This window comes from Trichosurus vulpecula, chromosome 8 (assembly GCF_011100635.1).
Source record: "Trichosurus vulpecula isolate mTriVul1 chromosome 8, mTriVul1.pri, whole genome shotgun sequence".
Taxonomy (NCBI): Eukaryota; Metazoa; Chordata; class Mammalia; order Diprotodontia; family Phalangeridae; genus Trichosurus; species Trichosurus vulpecula.
Genome location: NC_050580.1, coordinates 39,329,750 through 39,357,613, shown reverse-complemented (window position 1 = coordinate 39,357,613; position 27,864 = coordinate 39,329,750). Strand labels below are relative to the sequence as shown.

Sequence of the window (27,864 nt, the reverse complement as noted above, 5' to 3'; positions counted from 1 at the left end):
AGCACAGGACTGGACAACCACAGTGTGCAGAAGTGCTAAGTGTTGGGAATGTAAATCTAAGCAGAAAGACAATGCCTGTCCTCAAGGAGCTTACAGTCTAATGGGGAAAGACAATGCATGGGGGTGGGGGGCAGCAGGATTCCAGAACATGGGAAGGGCAGAGAGAATCCAGAGAGTGGGGAGTGAAGCCTAGGGGAAAACAAAGGCGGCTGCCCCGGGCATCCTCCTTAGAATGGAGGAACCAGCCAAAACCGACCAAAGAGAGAATAGCTAAGAAACAGAAAGCAGGTGGGACTTGAGAAGGGCCTTGACAGAGAGATGGAAATTGGCTTATTTCCCCATCTGGAAACTGGGAGGACAGAAATTCTCCTTGTAAATCCTCAGGGCTGGGGCAAAGGTAGGGCTCCTCTTAAATCCTAGGCTTTAGAGTTCTTTTGCCCTTTGCCCTTCCAGACTACAGTAAGCTCAAACTCAAGGCCTGCTGGAGCCCAAGCCCCCTGTCACTGCAGGATGCCCAAGCAGGGCCTGGGGGGTAAAGAAGGCCAGACCTGATCACAGGTACACCAGGCTTGCTGCTATGAATTTTCAGGCTAATTAACCTCGAGGCTAATAATAATACTGGCTAATAATAGCTAGTATTTATAGAGTGCCTACTATGTGGCCAGTACTATGCAAAGTGCTTTATAATTATTATCTCTTTTGATCCCTAGGAGGTAGGTGCTATTATGATTTCATTTCACAGATGAGGAAACTGAGGCAAACAGAGGTTAAGTGATTTGGCCAAGGTCACAAAACAGCTAATAAGTGTATGAGCTCAGGTCTTGCTCATTCCAGGCCCAGCACTCTATCCATTAGCTGCCCCAGAGCTATGCCCAGCTGACTAGAGAGATGTGGGGCTCAACTGCATCACTTAGCCATCTGCTCTTCTCTCCAGGGATCCTCCCCTCAAATAACTCACAAACTTATGATAGCCCTACTGAGGCTTTAACTCTACTGAGATTTCAAGACCAGACCTATGAATGGGCAGAGAACCAAGTAGCCCAGTTGCAAACTGGGTGCCTTGAAATGACTTTTTTTCTAGCTCTGGAATTGGGAGTTCTTTTACCTAAGGCAAAAACAGTTTGTGGGAGAAGGGTGCAGCAGCATCAAGGACTGTCTGACTGTGGGTGCAGTAAAGCCAGGAGCCAGCATGGCCCCATACCCCAAGGGGGTCTGGCCTCGAGGGTATCAGGGCACCTTTGGTAGGGGCATACGATAGGGTTATGGAGGGGAGATGGTACCATGGTAATGGGACTCAGGGGGTGGTGGCCTTGGGACAGGTGGTCTATGCTGCAGAGTGTACAGGGATGGTGGTCTTTCGGGGAGCAAGTATTTTCAATCCCTCCTCCGTGTTGACCCCTTGGATCAAAACTGCATTTGCTAGTTACTCCTTTGCCTTATTCTGCCCATATTCTTAAGCAGAAATTCCCTCCCTAGGTACCAGAGTTCAGAACTGTTCTCCTTGTTTGGTGAGGCCACAACTTCTCCAAGTCCCCTGGAGGGAAATGTCCCCCAGAAACCTGCCCTAGGCCCATCTAACCTGCTGCTGGCCTCTTGGTCTGTGGAGCATGGCTGAAGAGTGCTTGGCAGCTACATGAGAAATCCCAGCAAGTCCCGCCTTTGACACTTACTCCCTGTGTGACCTTAGACAAATCTCTTAATCTCCCTGGCCCTTGTTTTCCTAATCTGTATAATGATAGTGTTGGACTAATTGGCCTCTAAAGCTCCTTCTATAGCCAGATCCAGCTAGGATCACTAGGATGATCCCACTATGGACAACTTACCCTCTCTCCTCAGCCCCCACCCTTGAATCCTTAGGCATGGGCTTAGCTGCATTTGATTTTTTTTCCAAAAGTGTTTCCTTGCTTCTTTATTCAGGTGCAAACCAGCTCTGAGAGGATGTGAGGAGATACCCCGATCACCAGTCTGTGGGGGCTGGAGACAGGCAACATCCCACAAACAGCTTTTCTCTTCCAGGTTCTCGCTTGCTAGGGGGATAAAATGTGGAAGTCACAAGCCTGAACAAAGGGGTCTGAGCACCGAGGGTGGGAGGGCAGCTGAGCTGTATACCACTATCCCTTATGTTACAGATGGCCACATTCATAGGGGATGAATGCTTGTGTTTCTATGATGACTCTTTTTTTCTCTGCCCCCTCCCTCTTCCCCTGCCCCCTTGCATGGTGGCTCCCTTGCTCCAGGACCCTGCTTCGGAGATGAATGGCAACTTGGCAGCTTTAAGCTCTATCCCCAGTCCCAAGGTGGGCCTCACCACCCCAGGGGTGACCAATGGAACAGGCCTAGGGACTCTCAGCACCCAGGAGGTCCGCCAAACCTTTAGCTCCTCCTCCCAGGCCACCATCATCTCCTCCCACATGGTGACCTCGGAGCCTCCGAGAGGGAGCCAAGGGTCGAAGGCAAATCCAGAGTCAACCTCTGACAGTCTGAGCCCCAAGGCACAAGTGGGCTCCGGGCAACAAAGACAGTATAACAACCCCATTGGCCTGTACTCTGCAGAAACCCTAAGGGAGATGGCTGAGATGTATCAGCTCAGCCTCAGAGGGAAGGCTCCGGGTACAGAACCTCCAAGAGGGTAGGTACTCTCCTCTCCACCTGTTCAGTGACACCACAAGCCACACCACTGCTTACCCCTAACCACACTAGGGAGCTCTGGGTCCTTGGTGCTCTGGCTAGCCCTTGCTGTGTTGACTTTGAGAGGCAAGCGCTTTTTAACCCATCCTGCCCAATGGCATTCAAGTCAAACCATGCAAAGAGGTGTTTACCAGTGCCTACTCCCAGAGTGCCATAGTGGATAGAAGGCTAGTCTTGGAATCAGGAAGGCCTGGATTCAAGTCCTGCCTTTCAGAGACACTAGATGTGTGACCATGGCCATGTCCCTTGCTTTCTCCATGTCCCCATAGGACTCTATATAACAGATGAGTTGCTACATCAGTAATTCCCATTACTGCTAAAACCCAAGTCCTTTAAATCCTGCCTCTGACACTTATCGACTGTGTGACTTTAGACTAGTCATGACCTCAAAGTGCCCTAGGCCAGAGGTGTCAAACTTGTGCCCAAGCCAACCAGATTAAAATGTAATTGGGAAATGTCTAACACAACAAACAGAAATACAATACACCACAGATGATTTAACTTGTGGTTTTCTAAGACAATATGCCGCCCAGAAATCCTTTTCTATTTGAGTTTGACATCTCGGCTTCAGGCAAGTTCCAAAGTTTGTAAATTGCAGAGGTGATGATGCTGACCTTCTCTGCTAGGGGTGACCTCATCATTTGGGGAAATTCCCAGGTCTAGTCTCTACCCCTGTCATATTTACCAGCCGGACAAGGGACAACCTCCCGTTGGCCCAGATGACTCTCCACCTGCATTGGTAGAGGGAGCCTGTCACTGAGAATTCCCTAGACCAGTGTCTAATTAATTTCTTTTAAAGGGAGAGTACCCTTCTGAGGAAAAAAGTATAATCCAAAAGAGTAAACATAATACCAGGCCAACTCAAGCAAGAGTTCATGAGGACAGCTAGGATGGAACCCTCAGTCTAACCATGGTACAAAGCAAAGTCAGCCCAGAGTAGGTAAAAGGAAAATGTGGGGAAGGGTACCCTGGGCACCAGTGAGAGGAGCCCTCTAAGGCTCTACCTGGACCTGGGGCAGCTCAGCTCCTTGCTCTGCTGCATCAGGCAATACCGTGGGCCCTCACTGTTTTAGCAAAAGAGGGGGAAGGAGGGAGGAAGACACTCCAGGCTGGGGAAATGTTGCAAGTCAAAACAGACATAAGCATGAATACGACATATGTAGGGAACCCTGAAGAGAATGAGCTGGCTGGAGTGAAGGGCTCCTGTTGGGGTGCTGTGGGACATAAACCCAGAAAGGGGAGTTGGGGCTAAATTTTGGAAGGCCTTGGATGATAAGCAAAGGAGTTCTGGCTTAGCCTGACAAATTATCCCTTTTCCAAAAGCAACAGATTTGATCAAAAAGGTGATGAAGTAACAGCGTATATTGAAAAGGAAGGCTCAGATCCATATCTTTAAACCAGAAAGCGGAAGCATGGTGGGTAATGTCTGGAGGAGAGGCAGCATGGGATGGTGGATAGGTCACTGAACTTAGAATGAGGAAAACCTGAGTTCAAAACTCTGGACAAGTCATCTAGCCTCTCAATGCCTTAACTTCCTCGTGTAAAATGAGGGGGCTGGACTCACTGGTTTCTAAGGTCTCTACCAACTCTGAATCTATAACCTTTAAAGGGGGAAATAAGTCATATTGGACTAGGATTAAACTAGAGCCCACCTGGCCAGAAGGAAGAATTGGATGATAAATTGTGGCTTTGGTTATTTGAATATTAACTCTTGCTTTTTCTCTGCTAAAAGTCTCCCAAGAGTCTAAATGCCCTCTTAGCTAAGGTGGCTTTCATCTCTTGCTGGGAATAGAGCTAGAGTAGTCTGGCCTAGTCAGTCAGGCTGTCAACAAGCATTTATTAAGTGCTCCCCATGTACCAAGCACTATGCTAAGTGCTGGGTCTACAAAGACACGCAAAAACATGATATTAGATTATGCTTTGGTGTTTGGATCATATTTCTTTTAGGCCTTTCAGCTTCTAGAGAGGATCAAAGAGAGAAGAGCAGGCAAAGTAGTAAGCTTGAGAGATGGGATTTGAACTCAGAATCTGTGCTTTTTCCACTAAAATTAATTTGTGAGTAGGGATTGTTTCATTCTTTGTAACCCTGGCCTAGGCTAGAGCTGTGAATTTAAAAAAGAGGTGAGAAGCTGCGATGCCCATGTAGCTGACCATGGTCTGGTAGATTACTGAAAGACCTCTTCCTCTCTAGGAATTGTCTGGTTGGGTGGTGCCTAAGGAAACATCATTCCTGCCAGATTTTCTGTGGCCATTGGTCCAAGGGTATGTGCAAAAGGTTTTTCGTGTGCAAATTTTGGGGGCTGATCCATACTGTGGGGTTAGATTACCCTGATATTTGAAGGTGCTGGAACATTATCGGATTTGCCACTTTTGAAATTCTTTCTTTTGTGGAAGGACCAAATAGCAAAGCAAATATTTAGCAGGGAATGGTGGCATCCTCCCTCCCCACAAATTCATCCAAAGACAAATCCACACATTCAGCGTGAGTATCTGGTAGGGAACTAGGGATGGTAGAATGGCAAGCCTACAAGGCCAGGTGGACAAGTTCCCCATCATGGGGGTAGATTGTGATAATAGAGGGTGAGATCCTTGTGAATAGGGATTATTCCATTCATAGTATTTGTAACCCCAGTCCTAGCACATGTAGGTGATTAACAGCTGCTCATTCATTGATCGGGAATGGGGGATATCTTGGGGTAGAAAATACCTTTGGAGTCCATGAGAGAGCTCATCTACATGTTTAGATGGGATCTATTCATCAACCAACAAGTATTTATTAAGTGCCAGGTGTGGGCCAGGCACTGTGCTAGGCAATGAGGATATAAGTGACAAATAAAACATTTCCAACTCACAAGGAGCTTACCACAGGAAAAGCACCATCTCTGGAGTCAGAGGTCAAGGGATTCCATCCCACCAATGATGCTCCTGACCTGTGTGGCCCCAGGCAAGACATTTACCCTTCCTAGGCTTCAGAATTAGTAACTACTTCTCATTTCTATGGGTGTGGAATCTTGCGAGTGGCTAAGAAATTGGTATAAATGTGTTAGCTCTGACCTAGCCTTGAGTCTGACTCCGGTGACTTGGGTGAGAGGGCAGTCACAATGAGGTGGTACAAATAGCAGGGTCTCCTCTCCAGTACTCCAGAAACCTGCTTGATTGTTTCAGGGTGAGAGGGGTGGAGGAGGGAAGTCAGAAGTGCAGGGCGAGGCTCTAGCCATGGGGAAGGGGCTTTGCAGCCTCCTTTGGAGGACAAAGTGCTGACCAAGTGTTTCCTGGATCAGATGCTCCATGCCCAGCACATGCCTAAAATGGAAAAGGGGCCATAGCTCCTTCCTAAAATACCTCAGCTTGAGGATATTTTTGGTCTCATCCAGGGTTCAGAGGGCAGATGGAATTTTCTTGACTCTGAGTGTCTGGGAACATATTAGGGGATCAGTGCCAGGGAAGGGACAGAACCGTGGGGTTTGACTCCCTGGTGATTGGATATCAAACAGAGCCACCAGTGTGATAGCAGCACCTGGGCCTCAGAAATTGAGTGGGACTATGATTAGCAGTCACATTCCAAGCAGCGTGGATGACAAGGCTGGCTCCCTACACACAAGGGTTTGAGGCCTCAGCAAATCTAGGAAGGCACCAGGGCTTCTCATTAGAATGCCCTCTTTGCCGTTCTTCATTTCTTCCCCTTCCACGTTGCCCCCACCCTTCTTAGTTCCTGCTAAATGAATTGAGCCTGAGATGATGGAGTGATTTAACCCTCCCAGGGAGGTTTGAATCACGAAGGAATGCAGAATGGACAGTCGTGAAAAATGAAGATAAATCAAAGAAAGCAGCCTTGATCTGCTAGAAAGAGCCTGTTTCCCCTCTTGGGACTCAGCTTTCTCATTTGTAAAATAGGAGATAGTATAGTGTGGTAGAAAAGACTCTGGTTTTGGAATCAGAGGTTCTGGGTTCAAATCTTGCCTCTGATGCTTTCTACCTTTGCTTCCCTGGGTCTTATTGTCCTCTTCTGAAAAATGAAAGAGTTGAACACAGTAGCCTGTGGGGGCACTTCCAACTCCAGATCTAAGAGCCTCTGGCCTTTGATTTACCTTGACAGATAGTGAGCTCCCCATTGCTAACAGAGCTCAAACAAAAGTTGCATGAGTACTAGTAGAGAGTGTTGTAGAAGATTCTGGAAGGGCTTGGACTAGATGACCTCGGTCTGAGGAGCTCATCCCCCCACCCTTCCTAACTCTGTGATTCTAATTTAAGTAACAGTGACATGTGGGTGAAGGAGGTATTTTAAGACAACCTCCAGATTGTACCAATGGCCAGCTCTGCTCTGACTAGAAACTGCTGCCCCCTTCAACCAAGCCCCACCCCACCTCTGTCTGTCTCTCCCTCCGTCTCTGTCTCTCTCTCTCTCTGTCTCTCTCTGTCTCTGTCTGTTTCTCTGTCTCTCTCTCTGTGTCTGTCTCTGTCTGTCTCTCTCTCTCTGTGTGTGTCTCTGTGTCTGTGTCTGTCTCTTTCTCTGTCTCTGTTTCTCTCTGTCTCTCTGTCTCCGTCTCACTCTGTCCCAACTGATCTAGAACGCTTCTTCCATTGAGAGGGGCCTCACCCGTTGTGTGATCTCAGGTGGCAGAGTGGGGTAGGGGAGGGAGCTGAGCTTACCTGGGAAGTCACCACACTCCCACAGGGGGATATTTTTTGCTTTGATTCAATGTCTTTTATTTTGAACTAACTCGTCCTCCAGGTGATCAATTACCAAAAGTCAACTCATCAGTTGGAATCTCAAACTGTGGCTCTGAGTGGATCCTGCCCCACAGAGCCCCTTGAACCCAGGAAGCAGGAGGAGGGGAGACAGCTCTTGGGGCAGTGGCAGCCCATCTGGCTAGGGGCCAACCACGTGCATTGGCCTAGAGGCATCTAGGTCTGAGGGGTGAGGTTAGTGAGGTGGAAAAGGGAGTGCTGGGGCGACCTCACCCAGTCCTACTGTGCACCCAACCTCTGTCTGGGGAGGAAAGACAGTGATGCTGGGAGGGAGGAGGTGGGGAGACTCCTCCAGGGTGCAGGAGGGGACCAAGAAGCCCACCGTATGGTAACTTCCCATTTTAACTCATTATTCTTGTTAAACAGGCACTAGGCTCAGCTGTCTCTACCTTCTAACTGAATGTGGGTGCTGTCAACACCCTCCAAATGCCACCTGCTGGTGCCTTAGTGAAAAGCCTAGCTATCTTTGCCCTAGTTAGGGTTCTGGACCTGGGTTCAAATCTCACCTCTTATCAGCTCCCTGGCTAGGGCCTAGTCACTCAACCTCTCAGAAACTCTGTTCACCTATAAAATGGGTCTCATATTTGTCATATCAGCCTCACAGGGTTGTTGTAAGGAAAAACATCCAATGAGATAATGTCTATAAAGTGTGATGTAAACTAAATGTTATAGAAATGTAAGTGGTCTATAGCTTCCATGCCTTCCTCTGAGATGCTCCCTGAGAGCTCAGGTTGGAGAAACTTCCTGGTTGGAATGTCTCTGCAAGGGTCTTCTGAAGGTATGACAGGTATGGGGATGGGAGCAGAGGTAGGGTATTTGATCTATCTAGCTAGATATTAAAGGGACCAAGCAAATATTCCTTCCCCTTATCTCACGGCCCTGGGCCCAGTAGAGGCCTATGAGAGCTGGTGTAGGTGCCCTGAATTGCTTCAACCCCCTGCTAGCCACATCCCTCACCCCCAAACCCCACCTCAGAGTTGTTGATCCTCCTTTGCCCAATGGACTGAGTGATAGGGCCTTCTCTAAGGATAAGGTGGGGCAGGATTGATTGGAGATGAGAAATGAAGACTCTGTCACCACATGTCACAATGTCTCGAGCCCCTAGACCAATTTTCCATTAACACTCAAGAATAAATCCTGAGGGCCTAATATCAGCCAGGGCCCAGAACCAAGCTTGTCTTCTGGGCCTCACTCTGAAGCTCATGGGCGTTTCTGGACTCAGTGTCTCTCTGCCGCAGCCATCATTCCAGAATTGACTTAGACCTTTCTCTAATTCCTTTGTTTCTTCTGTCTGTTCTTTTCCCCAGGTTATAGCCAACTCTCCTGCCAAGTTAGTATCGAATTGAAGTGTGTGCATATGAAAGCATGTGTACGTGTGGGTATGTGCACGTAACAGCATAGTACATACATAGGTGGTGTTTGCATGTCTCTATGTGACAGAATTGTACAAAAATCTGTACACATGTGTGAGCAAACATGCATTAGGCACAGATGTGTTTGTGTAACTGTGTGTGTACACAGTACAGGCACACAAGCAGACACAAACATGTGTATATGTGTCCTCACATGGAAACACACATGTCCATGTGCACACATGTGCCACAGATGCCCTTACATGCACACATGTACGTATTCTCAATTATCATTTATAGACATGATCACATGTGTGTATTTCTGTTCACTCACATAGATACATACATACTACACAAATAGACATATGCATGTACATATGATTTAGTGATTTACATGTAAATCATTCACAGGCTTTCATGCATATACATACACACATACCATGTCCTTTTTATACATAGGCATATATGCCTTCATACATACACACATGTTCCCATTCACTCTCCTGTATACACAGACACATATCCTTATCCATGTATGAATATGTTTCTGCCTGTGATAGGAAAGGTCTGGGTTACAGTGTTCTGTGTGGAGTAGGAGGGTGTCTCGCATGGGACTGTGTTTCCTGCTGTGTTTCTGCCATGCCTGGCTGGCTTCAGGAGTGGGCTGCTGTCCATATCACTGACCATGTCATTGGCTATTGTTGTGGGGTCGCTATCCCCTCCCCCCAAAGGGGCTCGATCTTCCCTGAGCCCTCACCTAAATTTCCTCTTCTCAAAGTCAGGCCTTCTTCCTTCCTCTGGCTTCTTGAAGTCAGACCAGCTCACTCATTCCAGAAATCCTGTCCCTTTCCTGGATTCTTGGCCAAGTTGTACTGCATGTACCCAAATGTCTACCTCCCACAAAGCTGCCTATCCCCGGGTACATGGCCTTCAAGCATCAGGGGCTGGGCTCCTGGGGGAGAAGCTTCAGGTACAAGCCACCCTTATGGAGCACACAGCTCATCCCTAGACCCCAAACCAGGGAGCCACACTGGGTCTTCTGGAAAGTAAAAGCCAGGGGAATCTGGCCTTTGGGAAAGTGGGGCTGGACATAGCTGCTTGCTGCCTGCTACATGGATAGAGGCTTTGCTCTGATCTGCACGGAGGGTCCCTGCCAGAGAAACAAGAAGAGAAACACAACAAACCCCCCTGAAATTCATGGCTGAACTATTGCTCCTGCGAGAGACTCTCAGATGGCAGAGAATGCCGAGGACTTGAAGATTGGGGCCACTCTCGCTGTGGAGAGTAGAGTCCCCCACTTCTCCAGTGCAGGACATGGCAGGGATGCTCTGCTTCTGGGCCTTGGATGGCATGGATTGGACTGAGTCTGTCTGCTCTTCTGTCTGTCTGTCTCCACATGAGTGGTTCTTGTTCTCATCCTCATCCTGCCCCCTCCCCGGTGCCAGGCCTGTGCAAAGTGAGATATCTGACAGAGCCCTATGGGCATAGGAACCCTACAGGTGCCCACAGCTTCCCTGACCTTACCCCATGAGGCTGTCCAATGAGGGAGGCCCTTGGGAGTTGGTGGCATTCCAGGCTTCCTTCCACTGGAATCAAGCTAAGAAGGCCTGTGGCAGCCAAGACCTTTTTCAGAGGCAAGTCCAACCCCAAGGCAGAGTCAATTCAAGTCAATCCACAAGCATTTATTAAATGCCTCTTGTGTATCAGGCACCATGGCAGGAGCTGGGCACACATTTTGTTAAGATGCCCTCTCTCTGCTAGTGAGAAGTTGGGCAGCCTCTCCCCTTCCCCCTCCCCCGGTCAGACCCCACTTCATGATCAAGCCTAGTTAGCTGACTCTTTACTACTTAGTCCTGGTGCCTTTGCTCTTAAGATATCTCTCACCAGCTGGCTCATTACCCTTTCTTTGATTTTTTTATCTAATGCAAGATCCTCTGTCCTTCTCGTCTTCTCATTTCCTCCTCCCTTCCTTCTTTCCCTCCTGTTCTCTACCTACTTCCCACCCTCTTTGTCATTCCCCACCCCCATGTTCTCTCCTCCCTTCTCCTACCCCCAGTGCGGAGTACCAGGAACGCTTCAATCCCAATGCCCTGAAGGACTCTGCCCTGTCAACCCACAAGCCCATCGAAGTGAAGGGACTTGGGGGCAAGGCCACCATCATCCATGCCCAGTACAACACGCCCATCAGCATGTACTCCCAGGATGCCATCATGGATGCCATCGCTGGCCAGGCCCAAGCTCAGGGCAGCGAGTTCAGCGGGTAAGATCCTGACCCCCACCGGGCCTGTGCCTGTGCCTGGCCTAAGGTCCTCCTACTGTACCTCTGCCTGGAACAGGTCTTGGAAGACCTTGTGCCTGAAGGGAACTGGATAATCATAGCCCTAGAACTGGAAGGGCCCTCAGAGGAAACCGAGGCCCAGGAAGGTTAAGTCATTTGAGCAAGGTCACATCTGTTTGTAGTAAAGTCAAGCAGAGCTACAGAAGTCACCCCCAGGAAATATGCCTGGCAAAGGGCATGCAGCAAAGAACGCAAGTGGGTCATCACAATGTGCTTAAAAATACAGGACAACCGCAGAGACCAGATTGAAGGGGCCTGACCAGGTGACCAGGTACAAGCCCAAATACTACTAGGGCAAATATTATCTTGACCTCTTCATCCATGCCAGAAACAACATCTTCCTACAGAGCCAGCGATCACCAGTGTGATCTGTTCACGAGACTATCTTCTGACAGATGGTCCCTTCAATTGCCTCCCTGTCCAGAAAGAGCAAACCAAGCACTATTTGGTCAGGGTGAGCTTGTGTCCCTTGTAGATGGCAATCCGGACAAGAATGATTATATGTCTCAGAATCATCTAGTAATATTTGCTCTTGGCCTCGGGCCCCCTCCTCCTTTGTCTTCGATTTAAGAGTTTTATCTGAAAGCCCCTCTTTAGTATCTGGGGCCTTTGGTAGTCTGGGAGCTGAGAATTCCTTAGTCTCCCCACATGATTTCCTGGCTCTTATTGGGCCCCACAACCATCTAGAACAAATCTGTTTTTTCTCTACCCATCTTGGTAGTAAGTGTCAGCAGACAGGAGGAAAAAAGAAAATGAGAGGAGGAAAAGATTAACAGGAAACCCTCCTGGGAAGCTCTTGGGGTCACTGGGCTGTCTTACCACTCACGGCTTTTCATAGTCTTTGGGTTTTCTCTAGGTGGATTGTTGAAAAACTCCAGGGAAGACCATCTGAGAGAGCAAAGGAAAAACCATTTGGTTTCCTGCTAACAGGGGAAGGGGATATCTTTGGGGCATCCCCAAAGTAGCTGACAACTTGATTAGTCTCAATCTCAGACTCCTAAGAGGCAAGACCAGCTTGTTAGCATGTTGATTCCAAACATTCTCTTGAAACTCTGAATGTTTTCTTAGAGAAGGACAAATCCCAGTAGAATTCTAATTTGGAGGAGAAGCTGAGAATGGAGGGAAAGACCAGGACCAGAGCTAGACCATCTCAGAGACCTTGTGGAGAACCTTCCAATCTCTGTGGGACTTGGGCGATGCCTAAAAACAGTTTTCTCCTTCTTTTCCTTTTCTTATTTACTCTGATTTTTTTACACACTTGAGATGGCAAGTAACCTACTGCTTCATTTCTCTTCATCGGGCTAGGATTAAGAGTAGGAAGGCAGCTCTGAAAACAGAGTACAGAGCAGGGGTTTTCTGCTGTGAGAGGATTCCTTCTTTGTTTAAGACTGATCATCCCAAGTGACAATCAGCTTTGAAGGGCAAGCTCAACACCAGTAGGTTGGTGATACAACAATTGGTGCAACAAAGAAGGAGAAAGTATAGAACAGAATAACACCCAAAGCCTCTGTTGCTGCCTGGCCCCTTAAGGAACCCCGAGAACGTACTCCCTGTATTCTTCAATCGGTTTTCCATCCAACCATCCAAAAGTTGATTAGTGTGTAAATTTCTGAAATTGGACAATTATCCATTTGGAAGCAGGAGGGTTATAACTCTGTCCTATACTAGACAGTAGTATACCCTACCATCCCTACAAATCAAGAGAGAAAATTTTAAAATGTTGTTTCCATATCTTTGAACTCAAAAAACATGTGGGCTAGGGGTCAGTAGAGGGGACCAAAGTTTCCTCACCTCTCTTCCTTGTCCCCATCACCATTATCCAGGACACTTTATGTGTCACCAACCCATATATATATATATAGGCTCCGTGTGTGTGTGTGTGTGTGTGTGTGTGTGTGTGTGTGTGTGGTGTAAAGAAGTTGACCTGGACATGTCTGAGGGAGGGCGAGCAGAAGAAATATCTGGTAGCTTTGCAAAGGTCCAACTTCCATAGCAGAAAGCTTGAGCCTAACCGAGGGAATCACAGAGTTATTGATTTAGAATTAGAAGGGTCCCCAGGGGGTCATCCAATCCAAACCATCAACTTATTTCACAGCATGGGAAACTGAGGCAGAGAGAGATTAAGTAGCTTACCCAGGTGACACAGATGACAAGGGGCAGGGACAGGACTGAAACATTGGTCTCTACTCTGCGTCTTTCCCGTTTTCCATTGTACCTCGGAATACAAGGCTTGCTCTTTGAACTTGACAATACCTCTATTAAACCACGAATAGGTGCTCACAGCTCCCTTCCCATCATTAAGCCTTTCCCCTCCTTTCTCAGCCTCAGGGACTCCAAAGAAAAGATGGCAGAAGTCTTGGTCAAGTCAAGTCAACAAGCATTTATTGAGTGTCTACTATGTGCCAAGCACTATGCTTAGTGCTGATGTGAAAGGCTTCTCTTTGGGGTGCTGTTCATGTGGGGACAGAAAAACACCTCGTGCCTCCATTTCAACATAATCCTTTTAGAGCCAATATTCTGCTCCCAATGAGAACAGGCATTGAAAGGAGGCTTTACGGGTTTACAAGGTGATTTCCATCCATTGCCTTATGAGATCCACTGAATCTTACGAGGTAGGTACGGCCGCATTTTACAGATGTAGAACCTAAGGTTGAGAGGTAAAGCGATATAACAGCAGCTCGTGCTTGTAGAGTACCTTAAGGTTCGCAAAGCATTTCCCTCACAGCCCTGCAAGGTAGGTGGTACAGGTATTGTTATTCTTATTTTAAAAATAAGGAAATAAAGCCCTAACAAAAGGAAAGTAATGCAACAAAAACTCACTTTTCTATGACTCTTTAAGGTTTGCAAAACATTTTTCACAAGCAGAATTCCTAAAAAGTAGATACTTCGGATATTATTATCACCACTTTACAGATCTGAAACTGAAGTTTTGAGAGGCTATCATTTTCCAAGGTAACATAGCCAGTAAACATCTTAGGAGAAATTTCAACTCAGGTCTCCTGTTCTTTCTCTAACGCTATGCTACCTTTTGCGAAAAACATTAAAACGTGGCTAGTGAGCGTCAGAACCCAGTACTTGAATCCAGATCCCTTGACACCTAAACCATGATGCTGCCTCCAGTGTACTGAGCCTACTGCGCTTATTTCAGATAGTCGGTGTTGATTAACTTGGTTTTTTCCTCATTGATGTTTCTTTTCTTTCTTTTTTTTTTCTCTCCTTTCTTTATTCAATTCTTCCTCTTGTAACTCATTTCTGATACTAACCTTGCCCCATTGTGTGCTCTACACCCCCTCTGTTTATTGATGGAAACCATTCACTCAATGCTGGGTTTTCATCTCCCGCCCGGCAGAGAATCACCACTTGTGTAAGTAGAAGCATCTTTCTCCCTCCCCAAGTCTGTCTATTTGTCTGCCTGCCTGCCTGCCTGCCTGCTCCTTTGGGGTGATTGGGTAACCGTGTGGGGATTTGGTCTGGAGTGTTCGATGATGAGTACGGAGACAAGGTCTCGGGCAGCAGCTTTGTCCCCAAGGTAGTTGTCACCCGCCGCCTGCTCCCTGACTCATAGCTCAGGGAAATGGGAATCATAACCTTTGTCAAGAAGCCAGGCAGACTTCTGCCTGCTGGTCTTACTGACGGTATTGTGTGAATATCTGCCTCCATAGATTCTGTAGAATTGAAGGTCACAGTCTGGGTTCCCTCCAGGGGTCGTCCCTTACCCGGGTTGAACCATTGGCAGGCTTATGCGAGGGGAGCTTCCCCTAACAGAGGGGATCAGATCCTGATCTTCTGAGGGGGCATCCTAATACAGTGGAGTGCGTTGTTATCTTTGAGTCTGTTGCTGCCTTTGGATGAAACGAGGTATCCGTAGAAGGCCTTACCTGTTTGAGGTTAAGCTATCATCTTTCCCTATTCGAAAGGGCTCCGAAGGGGCTAGCACGGTGAGGTCAGCAGAAGGGAAACTCCATCTGTAGAAGGGAAGACTACCATCTGTAAGATCTTAGTGAGATCTTAGTAAGCATAAGATCACCATCTGGAAGAGACCTTAGACATCATCTAAACAACCTTTTCATTTTACACAGAGAGACTCAGACCCAAAGAGTGAGTTACTCAAGGTCACACATGCTTCAATTTAACATCTAGGAAGCACATATTGTGTGTAGAACCTTACAGTCTAATAAGGGAATACAATAAATACAAATATAACCCAAATCCACCATAATTCGTTGTAAGTGCATCGGAAGTACCTAATGGAGCAAAATGTCCTTTACCAGCTGGGATCAGAGTGAGAAGCTCAGGGCAGATTCCCTGGACAAGGTGATTGTTGAGCTCTCTTGGGATGATGGGTAGGAAATCAGCCAGGAGAATGTGGAGGGAGGGAGGGATTCAAAGATGAATTCCCCGGCCACTGCTTAGCATAAGAAAACACTTGCATCACAAAGACCTTGATGTGCCCTAGTGATCAGAATGTAGATTCTTGTTCTGTGGCTTTGAAACTATTTATTGAGATGTTTCTGGAAGCTTAGGGAGAGGCCTCCGAGAACTGTGGATTGAACTGCATTGGTTGAATTGGGCCCTGCCTTAGCTGAACCAAAGGCAGGCATGGGGTGCTGCATGGAGTTCAGTGGTTGACCTGTCCAAGTTATCTTCCTGAATTGCAACATTTTGATATGCTCTTAAGAAGCCCCGGTGTTGGACATTTCTCAATATTCCTCTTCTCCAAACTTGTTGTCTTCTAATACAACAGAACTCCTTGAACTCCCTGGCTTGATCCTAATTCTCCCGGCACAAATGATACAGATTAGCACTGATGTAGCTGAAAATTTCAGCTCTGCTACTTTTCTCAGCTGGAGACTCAGTTAATGCCTTTGATCCCAATGAAAACAGTCTAGGGCCTTCAGGGGTCTTCTGAGTCTTTGAACAGGTGGAGGGCTCATTTTTCATACCCTGCAATTCTTAGTGTTCCATTTATTTAAACTTTTAGCAAAATGCTTGACTGTAAAAACCTAACAGGTAAAAATGAAGTGGTGAAAGATGAGAAGAAACTAAGAGACCAGAGGGGTGAGGGCCAGGATGTACCATTCTATTCATATTGAAAGATACAACTCTCCAATTATGAGTCTAGAGACAAGGTTTCCTAGCCCTGATAGGAACAGCCCCACACCTGCCCTGTTGTGTGGTATCTGAGTTCAGTCTGGACTATCTGCCATGAATCTAGACTAGGGTGAGTCAAGGCCCCAAGATCTTCCCTGATGTCAGACAGAATCCACTTTTCCTTCCTCTTTGTTTGGCTTCCAATTGGCCCCAAACATAACAACCATCATTATGCGCCAGTGACACTCAGGTACATGAGGTACATTCAGATGCCAACAGGAAACCCAGCAGAAAATCTAGAGCAAGGCAGACATATCCCATTTTGGGGCTGAACTTTCCTTTCCTCAGCTGGACATTGGAATTCCTCTTCTTCAGTGTATACAACTAGGCCCAGCCCCGAGAGACCCATCTCAAAAGCCAAGTCTCATGGGAGACTCTGGTGATGAGGAAAGTGCCCTGTAAAATCTGACTACTTCCTGCTCCTTTATCAGAGTGAAGAAATCCGCTCATACTTTGACAGTTCACTCTAGGAGTCTGAGAGACTTCCAGATGCTTGCTGTTCATACCAGGACTTGAGCCTGGCTCTTTGTTTAAGTAGGAACTGATAGTGTTGTGGATTCAAAGGATTCTTTGCTCTTTTTCCAATGTGGTAGATATTCACTTTCTGGCTTAGTCCCCTCAATGGCCATGGGTGCCATATTTCTTCCATACCCAGCCAAGTAGGACCAAGTACTCAGGATTATTGATAGACACCTAGGGGATGACAGGAGACCAAATTTGGACTCTTTGACTTGAACACAGATTGGCAATATCAGCAGTTGACTGAGCAAAGGCAATCTACCAGTGTAGGGCTGCTTTTAAGCTTCTGGCCCTACCCAGCTCATGACACTTGGAGAATTTCCAAAATACCCTAAGCCCAAGAAGTCAACAGACTGGTCAGACTCAAACCAGGCCACAACTCAGCCCAAAGGATGTGTCACCAAGCCTCTCCATTATCTCATCCTTCCAATGAGTCATGGACTACTACTGCCCAAGAGAGACAGGGTAAGGGACATCGACAATCATAGACTCATAGATTGAAAGAAGAAAGGGACCTTAGAAACCATTTCATCCAACCCCCTCATTTTACAGTTATGGAAACCAAGGCTAAAGGAGGTTAAGCAATTTGTTCATGGTCACATAGATAGTAAATGTCAGAGACAGGATTTGAATGCATGACCCTCAACTCTGGAGGTAGTACTTTCACTGTATTGCTTTCTTAGCTCCAGATTAGGAGCTTCTTTCAAAGGGTAGATTCCTGAGCTCTTAGCAGTTAGAAAGAGAACCTAGTTCTTCAACATGGTTCTTGCTCTAATCATACCCTATATTTTTCTTGACCTCGGAGTGCAGGGTCACTAGCATCAGGCAGGGCCACTTAAGTCACCATCAAACCTCTTTAGGCAAGGCTTTAAAAACATGCCTCCCGCTTGAAAGGGAAGTGAGCTCTCCTTGCCACTGATGGGCAATCACTTCCTTTGATCAGTGCTTAATTCTACTGGGTAAAGGGGGAAGGAGAACACAGCCTTAGTCTGGCTGCCTGGGTGTTCCCCAGCATGCCTTGTTCTAATGAAGTGAGACTCACCATCAGGGCTTCCAAGGAGATTTCAGAGGGAGGGAGGTCCAACTTTCTTCTTCTCTCAATGGCCTTGCTCCCAGGACTGAGCTGAGCAACACCCCAGAACGCCCCTTTTCTCCACTGCACCCAATGACTCTTTAGCTGTCCGGATTGGTCTGATCAGCTCCCAGTAACCACATGGTGTTGGGTCTTGCATAGACTGAGCTCCCACAATGGGTGAATGCGAGAAAAAATTCTAACGGTTGAGTAGAACTGAGCGCCAATGACCCAGACAGAGCCCTCCAGAGTGCTGTCTTCTCCCTACATGTCAATCACTTTGTAAAACTTCTTCACAAAATAATCCATTTTTCCCTTGGTTGCATCTGGGGGGTTGGAATCCTTTCTTCCTTTTCTTAAGAAAAAAGTGAAGGGGGTGAGCCAGGGTTACCTGTTGGACACAGCTCCCACCCCCCCAGGCCAGAGCCATTTGCCAACGCTCTCTTTCTGCCTTGCAGTAACATCCCCGTTAAAGATCTTGCAATAGACAGTGCTTCCCCTGTGTATCAGGCTGTGATTAAAAACCAGAACAAGCCTGAAGATGAAATGGATGAGTGGACCCGCCGCTCCTCCAACCTGCAGTCACGCTCCTTCCGAATCCTGGCGCAGATGACCGGCACGGAATTCAGTAAGTAGCTCACATGTGAAATGGAGAACCAGAAGGGGTCTTAGAGGTCAGCGAGGCCAGTCCTTCATTTGGCAGAAAAGGTGACTGAGGTCCAGAGAGGTTTACTAACTTGTTGAGGATCACCCAGGGAATAAGTAGCAAAGGTGATATTTGAACCTAGATACTCGTATTTGAGGTCTATCACTCTTTCCACTACACAAAATGGGGTGGACACTTGAAGTTCGGCACTGAAAGGCATTGCTACCATGCTGAGCTGCTGGCCAACAATTCTCCCTGCTCAGAATGCAATCTTGTAAATAGTAACTGGCCCAGGCCCATTGGTCCTGGCTTGTTCTCTCCTCCTAGAGGGCAATTAGAGAGTATGGATGAAGAAAGTAGGCAGCTTTCTGGGCTCTTCACTGGGCCTCACCAGTGTGACAAAGCAAGAAGGGACTTGTTCCCAGGCCGAGATGCTTCTAAGGAAAATCCCTACTTAGTCATGGATTTGGATTCCCTTCATTGGACATGGCCAAATCAAGCTTGCACTTGTCATTTCTTCTCTTGGTCAAGGCCATGTACCGACTGTACCGACACCAGTGCAGACTGTTGCTGCCTCCTAGCTAAGTGCTGAAAGCCCCAGACCTAGCCCTGATTCCATCCAACTGGCCCACTGGGTCCCTGTAATCAGGTGTTACTCTCAATGCTTAGTTCTGAAGTAAGTCAGCCCTTTTTATCCAAATAAAATGTCCTAGGATAAAATGAGATAATACTTGGTAGACTGTCCTAGTCCAAATGTGGTCATATTTATAAAGCGCTAAGCACGGTGCCAGGTGTATAGCAGGCACTTAATAAATGCTCATTCCCTTTCCTGTCCCCCAGTGGTAGAGCTAGCAGGGACCATAGAGGTCACCTAATCCAGCCCCCTCATTTTATATAGACACAGTGGATAGAGTGCTGGACTTGGAGTCAGGAAGACCTGAGTTCAAATCCTACTTCTAAAGTTTATTAAGTATGTGATCCCAAGCAAGTGACTTAGCCTATTTCCTGATCTATAAAATCAGGATAATAATGGTACCTACCTTACAGGTTATTGTAAGGATCAAATGACATAACTACAAAGCACACTACAAAACTTAAAAGGCTATACATATGCTAGCCACTATTATTGGAGAAAGCTGAGTCCTGCTTGGGAGATTTACTGGCACAGAGTCATACAGCAAGATTGCAACAAAGTAGGGACTCAGCCTCATGAGTCCACTGCACCATGCTGGTTGGGCCCACACTCGCCTGTGGTTGACTGGTTGGAGGTGATTTAAAAAGCTACAAGGTCACTTTAACCTAATTCCCTGGCATTCCACAGGCCTAGCAATGTCTGTGCAGGTCAGAAAGAGCCAAAGGCAGGCTGTGTAGGACTCATCTGGGTTTGGAGATTAGGATTTTTAACTTTCCAAATTCATGCCAATTTTGTTCCCAGTAGATGTGTTTCTAACAGTGATTTTCCCTCTCATAGTGCAAGACCCTGATGAAGAGGCCCTGAGGAGATCAAGGTAGGCACCTGGAAGCAGGCTCTGTGACCTTCTCATTCCTGATACTCACCTCCTAATGCTCGACCACAGCAGCTCCTTTAAAACTAGCTCACTCAGAAGAGACCTTTCTAACTCATTTACCTCCAAACTAAAAACCTGAAATACTCTTTCCCTCCTCCACCTCATTTCCACCCTCTCACACCAATTCTGATGTTGCCAAGTGGCAGTTGATTAGTAATCCTGAAAGAGGTGTCCTCAAAGCTGTGCTGGGAAGAGGGAAGGAGACTCCCACCCAACAGGACCAATGGAAGCTGGGGGAAAGCCCCCTGGGCTTTGGGAGACGAAGTCAGTCATGGGATGCTCCAGGGATGAGCTCTGGGTTAGGGAAAGAGACCTACTTCAGAAAACCTATTTTATACACCAGAATGACGTAAGCTCATAGGCTTGTGCAGGAAGATGGGGACAGAATATGTCTGTTTCCTACCAATGGATGGGTGAGACCTTGAAGGTTTAGGTGGCCATACTTTCTATCTCTCCTATCTCCCCGTCCAGCCCCATTCACACACACACACACACACACACACACACACACACAAACACACACACGAGTGTCTCAGATCTTAGGGCTATTCCATCCACTTTCTCTACCATTCTACTATGGTGACCATACCCAGCAGAGCCAGCAGCAAAAATGAAAGCAGACAATTCTAAACCTAGTTGATTTCAGCCAAAGTGGTGCCTGGGTCTGACCTTATAATTCTACCTCTCCCTCAAGGTCTCTGAGAACTATTCAGCTCCCACTGATGGATATTAAAGCAGTCAGGTCTCTCCTAAGAGGGAGCCCTGCAGGTAGCAAGCTGCCTGAGCAGGGTGGTCTTTGAGACTCTGGGCATAGTCTGTAGAAGGATGTCTCCTCCAAGCCCAGGGTTGGCTGCTGTGTTATGGGGTGCCAGGCATTTGTAACTAGCCCCACACTAGAATAGCTCAGAAAAGAGGATGCTTCAGTCATTGCCCCCAGTCATCTTGCTGTCTCCAGGGGAACCTGGGGCCAGCTCTGATGATGAACATCAGGATGGGAGTCAGAAGAATCCGACACCCTCCCCCCCCCCACACCTCACCTACTTCTAGCAGAAATTGGTTCTTCTTTGAGGATCCAAAAGAGAGACTTGAGATTCAAAGATTTAGAGCTGGGAGGGACCTTGGCAAGGCATCTACTCTAGCTGCTTCATTTTACAAGTTAGGGAAACTGAGGCCCACAAAGATGATATGACTTGCCTGGCTAAAGGTGTGATTGTTTTGGCAAATCAATTCTCCTCTTGGGTCCTTAGTTTTGTATTCTGTAAAATGGAAGGATAGGATTAGATGTCCACTGAGGTCCTTCCCAGTCCAGGATCTAGGATCCCATGTTCTCCTATACTGGGCTTTGAAAAACCTGACTAGCACTGGTAAATCACTTATGGTCGATTTCTCTTGAACTTAGATTTTCACAATCCTGAGGCCCTCCTTACTTTAGGATAGACTGTTTGTTGCTAGGAGAGGTTCTTTCTCTGAATACTACCAAACCCTTCCAGTACCCACTGTGCCATCCAGTCAAGGAACCCCAGCAACAGTGGCGCCTATATCTAAGAGACAGCTCATGTCCCCCATGAGTAGAAAGAGAGCCAGGCTTTCCATTAGCACCCAGGACCTGGCTGGCTGGCCAGCTGGGAACACCAGGCTGTCCTCTAGGCCAGTGAGGTCAAACCTAAAGAGAAATGGAGGTTACTAAACCACATATAAGGATCCCTGCAGGTACAAATGCTGACTTAGCAAATCATACAAGTTTACATACTTTTTATTAATATATCAACACATCAGAATCAAATAGGAACTCCATTTTAATCTGGTTTAGGCCACACTCAGAAATGTTGTGGGCCCTGTGCAGCCTGTGCGTGTGACATTTCTTTTCTGCTCCAACCCCTTTATTCTGTACGTGCTTCTAGAACATGGCAAAGAGCTGGTCTCTCCTTGTACCCTGAAAAGTAATTTTCATCCTCCAAACATTCCCTGTTGACTGGTTATGGAGGAAGGAGACATCTGGGTCAAGCTATATCATTAACATAGAGCTCCTCGAAGTCTTCAAGGTTCCATTCATTACATGAGACCATTCCAAGTGATGGAAGAATGCTCTGAGTCTGGAGACCTGCTTTGAATCTTGGCTCTGCTTTTAACTCCTTTTGGTTCAAGTGCTCCCTGAGCCTCAATTGTAAAATGAAGGGGTTGGATTATAAGACCTCTGAGGTCCCTTCCTGTTCTAGACCTATTCTCCTCTGACCTGGATTTGAATCCTTCTGCTTCACACCAGTGTGACCTTGGATGAGTAACAACATCTTTGGGCCTCACTTCCAAAATTAGGCTGCGCTTGAAGACCCCTCAAAGCACTAAATTATCCTAACTAGGTGAGCTTTAAGGTGCCTTATAGCACTAAATTCTGTGGTACCCCAAGAAGAAACACCTCTTTTTGCTAGGGCATAGTGTAATAGGTATTTTTCTCCAGTGATATGTTTAAAAAAGCAACTTAGCTCGTTGTCTGATCCCCTTTCCTGAACCTGCACCTCTTGATATTTCTGCTGCCAACTGGAGAGGGACGAAGGGATGGCCCCACTGATGGTCAGCAGTCTAGCTCCTTGGCAGTCTTTAAGGCAGCCATGTAAAACCCCTAAAAGGAAATCTCATTCTCCTTCCACCCTCACTCCTGTCTTTTTCTGTTGCAAAGCCAGTGAGTTGTAGGGGAAAGAGTGTTGGCCTAAGGAGAATGGGGCTTGAATCTTGGCCCCACACTAGCTAGTTATGTGGCGTGGGATAAGCCAATTTCCTTCCCTGGACCATGGTTTTCTCATTTATAAAATGTACTCTCCATGGTCCCTACCAGATCCAAAATTCCAGATGGGTCATCTTGCTGTTTTTCTCCTCCCTCCCCCTTTCTGTCTTTCTATTCTCACAAATCTTAAATTTCTGCTCCTATGAGTTGAGTCCTACTTAATTCTTTCCTAACCTTTAGCATGTGCCTTCCCTGGTGCTGAGTGAGATCTGGAGGGGGCAGCAGACCTGGCTAGCTGGCTTGGGCTGTGCTGGGCACCTAGGTGTGTTGGAGGTGGGGCGGTGGAACGGTGGCTGCCCAGTGATGTTCTATTTCCCTCAGAGGAGAGAGGGTCAGGACAGATGTCCTCCAGCAGCAGTGGAGCTCAGCTCCAGGGACTTTGAGGGGTCTACTTGAGCCAGAACCTTTTTCTAGGACATTTCCCAGGGTAGGGAGATGCTTTTCCTGGCTATTTAATCAGGGAAGTGAAGTAGAAGTGGTATCCTTAGACTCATTGCTGGGTCCACATTTTTGGTGGCCCTGAGAACCTTGAGATCTGTTCAACCCTGTCAGGACAAGACCAAAAACTCAGAAGCTCTGACTTATCCAAGCTGTCCCCTAGACGACTTGAGAAACTAGGCTAGGCTAAGACTACAGATGAGTACCAGCTTCCCAGACCCCTCCAAACACAGTGAGGTAAATGAGCTTGGATGACATGTGTCTTGCTCTCCCTCTCAGCTTCTGCTCACTCCTGTTCTTCACCCCCATTCCCCACTGCCAAGATCCTAGATTCAATCATGGGACTCAGGTTTACCATGACCTGAGAGGAGACCTCAATGAATGACTTTTCAAGGTCTTCAAGGCAGGGTCAGATGTTCCAGGCGTCCTCCTGGGGGGAAAGGGGAATGGGAGGTGTGTGGCCCTAAAATACTGCTTGTGCAGCCTTCATCCCGACATATTAGTTACCCCATTGGCACCTGGTTACAAAGCAATCTCTCCTTGCCTAGACCAAAGAAACCCAGGGCCTTTCAGGACCTCAAAACTGGGAACCCATGTGGCTTTCGAAGCCAATCTAAAATAAATTGCCCTCACCCTAGTTTTATGGCAAGGGAGTGGTGGACATACATGTTCCCTAACCCCTCTCTTTCTCCCTCCTCTCTCTCTCTCTCTCTCTCTCTCTCTCTCTCTCTCTCTCTCTTTCTCTCTTTCTCGCTCTCTCTTTCTCTCTCTTTCTTCTCACCCTCCCTCTCCCTCTTTCTTTCTCTCTCTTTCTCTATGCCACAGGGAAAGGTTTGAAACGGAACGTAACAGCCCACGTTTTGCCAAATTACGCAACTGGCATCATGGCCTCTCTGCCCAAATACTTAATGTGAAAAGCTAAAAACATAAACAAACACAAAAAAATCCCCAACTACTTGGAATCACCCTTCACTCCCCTCCCCCACCCCAATAAAAAGATATGTGTAGCATTCAAGGAGACCCATTGGGATGCTATGAGTAACTGCTGTACTTGGCAGTCAGTGTTAGAGACATTATATTCTTATATAAGGAGCAAAATTCTAGAGTCCTCCTCCCTGAGGCTATACTGCCTACCTTATGTCCTCTTCAGTATAATCAGCCTTACTTCCCTTTTCCTGCCCCCCTTTCAAATACTTCTGCTTGGACACAGGGTTGGTGTTTATTTTATCTTCACTTAAATGTAGCCTTAGCCTTCAGATGAGTGGGAAACTTAGATTGGCTATTTTAATGCACCAGAGGAAAAAAAATGAATGAAACACAGTTTGTGCTCAGGCTTCCTTAGAAAAAATATTGGCTTGTGAGAAAGGCCACTTTCCTCAGATTCAGCTGAGCCCAGTGGGCTTAGCAGCTGTGCATGTTGAGTTTTTCCCTCAGAACCAGTGCTTTGGCTCAGGGTCCAGGTTCTGAGCACCTTGCCAACCCCCAGTGAGTATAAGGAGCTAACACTGGATCCCAAATGCTCAGGGAAGCAGAGAAGGTGGGGATAAGATGACGCTTTCACTAGTGGAAGTTGAATAATCAAGAGGTTAGCCCAGCCAGAGATCATGAGTCCTAGGGGTTCCCATGGTATGTTGTAAGTTTCAAACATATGTGTGGTTAAGTCTCAGACACGGGCATTTTAAGCCTCCAACAAATGTGCTCCTCTCTTTGTAACATGCTTGCTTGGCCAGCTCCACAGTTTTCCCCCTTTCTGTACATAGCAGCATGCTTCTTCTGAAATAAAAAGAATTTTAAATGAATCAAACAATGCCCCAGTTATGCTGTGCCTGTGTTCTACAAGGGATGAAATATTGAGGCGTGGAAGAGGGAGAAAGTCCTGGTTGGACCCATCCATGCACAGGGGACCAGGCTCACAGGCTTTATCCTGCTCAGATCAGTCCAGTCCAATTCAATGGACTCATAGGCTTGCCTTGGGCTTGTAGCAGCCACAAGCAGTATTAGTGCCCAAGAAAAAGAGAATTTCCCTCTCTGTACTTTGACACTATTCTCTAGACACTTCAACTGTTACTCTAGAGAGATTATTCAATCAACATTTAGAGTTGTGTCTAGGGACTAAGGCCACCATAGAAAAGAGCCAAGAGAAAAGACTCCTCCACCACCTATCATGTTGCTATTGGGGATATGCCTCTGGGGAAGCCCATCAAGTGTAGCTCAAGTCCTGAGCCTTAGGAGTCTTCAGTGACTTCTGAACAGAAAAGGGCCATGAAGCAGACAGACAGTGCAGTCAGAGGCTATCCTCCTTCCTTGCCTCTCATGAAGCCCTTCTCACCATGGTTTGCAGAGCAATGATGTCATACCAAGTGTCCAGGGGCCATGAGAGTCAACAGAAGGGATGTGGAGAAAGTGGGGGAAGTTCCCTTCATTTGTGATGGGGAGGCAATGGAATCTCCAGGCTTGCCAGAGCACCTCCAGTTCCCTGAGACCAGGGGGATTTTTGTGACTCAGGGATTGCTGACCATTTCCTTTGTACTGCTCTAGGCCTCCGTGGTGCTTCCAGAGAGCCTGATGCTTTGGGTGATAGATAGGATGACTCTTGTAGGCCAATCACATGATGAGTGGCAAACAAGGTTTGGTGGATGGATTTGTATGCCTAGTGGAATGACCAGCCAGCTTAGCCAACCAGAGGAACACTTCAGCTATATAGATAGCAAGGGGTTAAATTCCATCTCCACCCTTCCCAGTTGGGGAACCTTCACCCAGGGATATGATTTCTAGTGAACAAAGTAGGTCATGGTCATTATGGTAGCTATGGCTTCCTTCCCTTCTCCCCTACCGTTGACACCTCCTTGTTGGCCCATCCAACCTTGGCCTTGCCAATCTTGCCACCTCCACTAACATTTCTTTGGCACCGGGCTAGCCTATCTTGTACCTCAAGCAGAGACTAGGCCAGTGAATTGTAGGCCACATTCTCTGCTCCCTTCTTTCTCTCTCTTCTCTATTTCTCAAACCCTCTAGCTCATCTCCTAGGGCCCAACCCTGGGAAGAAGGAATAGGAAGGTAAGGGAAAAGGAAATGGGTATGCCAGGAGAAGAAGCTGAACCAATGCAAGGATCCAGGGTGCATAGACCAGTCAAATCCAACAATTTAATTTAATTCAATAAGTATTAAGCTCTTTCTGTGTGCCAGGCACTGTGCTAATAAATACTTGTTGATTGATGGATGGGTACTAAGGCTATAGATGGAAAAGAAAAGAGTCCCTGTCCTCCAGAAGGTTCCACTCTACTGAGCAGAAATGATACGTGCATGGCTAAGTATAGCCTGTGGAAGGAAGGAGGCTTTGGGGGTTGGTGGCAGCAAGAAGATAGGTTAGCAGAAAAGAGGAGCAGAAATTCCTATTCTTAATCATGGGCACTCCACCCCACCCCATGACTACTCCACAGAGATCCCTCTATCTATTACCTACAAATTGCCAGTGAGTTCCTGGTTTGGTTGCTAGGTCTTGCAATCAAGAGAAGGGAAAGACATAGTCCTACACTCAGGGAGCCTGTAGTTTCTCTGGAAAGACAAGATAGAAGACACGCATGAAAAATGTTAACCATCCAAAAGAGGCAGACTATAATACAGGGCTAGACTACACAGTTCAGACTCAAGTACAGAGTTAATTCAGAGGAGAAGGATTCATCAATTTGTAAAGAAAAGACTTTGTGTATGAGGCAGGGTGTTAGTAAGGCTTTGATGGAGGGCTAGAGATCAGGCTAGAGTCACAGTTAGGGCTATTCTCCCCTCCCTCTACACAAAATCCCATCCCTGGATCTCCCCTCACCCTAGTCTTAATTAAGCATTTAATGAAGATGCAACCCAGGCAACAGCAGTCGGAAAAGCCAAGCCCAGCAGCCAGGCCTCCCTTCCAGGTAAATCGACTTGTCTGGCTGTGGCACAGGGCAACGCTACCCTTCTTTGCCATGGTGTGAACCCCTAACATCTCTCCCCTCCCTGGCTTGCCCCTCTGCTGACAAGCCATCCGTTTCTGTTCCCCCTCTGACAAACCATCCCCCTGCCCTGGTACTGACAGCATGTAGCAGATGCAGCGAGATGTTAATGCTTGTGTGTGGAGCTATTGGGGCTGGAGGGATTGGGGCAGGTGCTCACAGGGGCCCCAGTCATACCTCTCCTTCCTCCCCCACTCCTCAAACCTTAACCAGATCTCAGATCCTTGGAGACCCAGGCTTGTCACCCTTTTCCAGGGAAAGAGCTGTTCTTTCTTACGATGGGAACACTTCAGATAGGGACAGGAAAGAGTCCTACTACACTATAGGATTGCCATGAGCAAGGGATGGAATCTTCCTCCTGGTAGAAGCCCAGATGGAGCTCTTGGGGGTGAAAAGTATTTCTTACTACTAGGACCCCAGATGGGTCCTTGGGGTAGGGCCCAGGATGGATCCCAGATGGGATCTTGGGGGATGGGGAGAGTGTTTCTACTGGTAGGAACAACTGAATTTTCTCCAAATTTCTCCAAAGAAAAATTGACCATCTGCATTTCTCACCCTAAATAACAAAACTTTTA

At 47.2% G+C, this 27,864-nt stretch overlaps 1 protein-coding gene across 16 annotated transcripts in view; it reads left to right on the top strand.

Moving 5' to 3' along the window:
- Positions 1-27,864, top strand: part of LDB3 (LIM domain binding 3) — a 114,299-nt gene that overhangs the window by 43,716 nt on the left and 42,719 nt on the right. For 6 of the 16 annotated variants that reach the window (XM_036737127.1, XM_036737130.1, XM_036737125.1 and 3 more), the window contains exons 5-8: positions 8,745-8,767; positions 10,846-11,049; positions 18,328-18,497; positions 19,987-20,023. In XM_036737127.1, the coding sequence (XP_036593022.1) occupies positions 8,745-8,767; positions 10,846-11,049; positions 18,328-18,497; positions 19,987-20,023 (434 nt within the window). Of the gene's footprint in view, positions 1-2,237; positions 2,630-8,744; positions 8,768-10,845; positions 11,050-14,476; positions 14,492-18,327; positions 18,498-19,986; positions 20,024-24,125; positions 25,108-27,864 lie in introns of those variants that run through there. The other 10 variants (XM_036737118.1, XM_036737126.1, XM_036737120.1 and 7 more) reach the window with 4 other exon arrangements.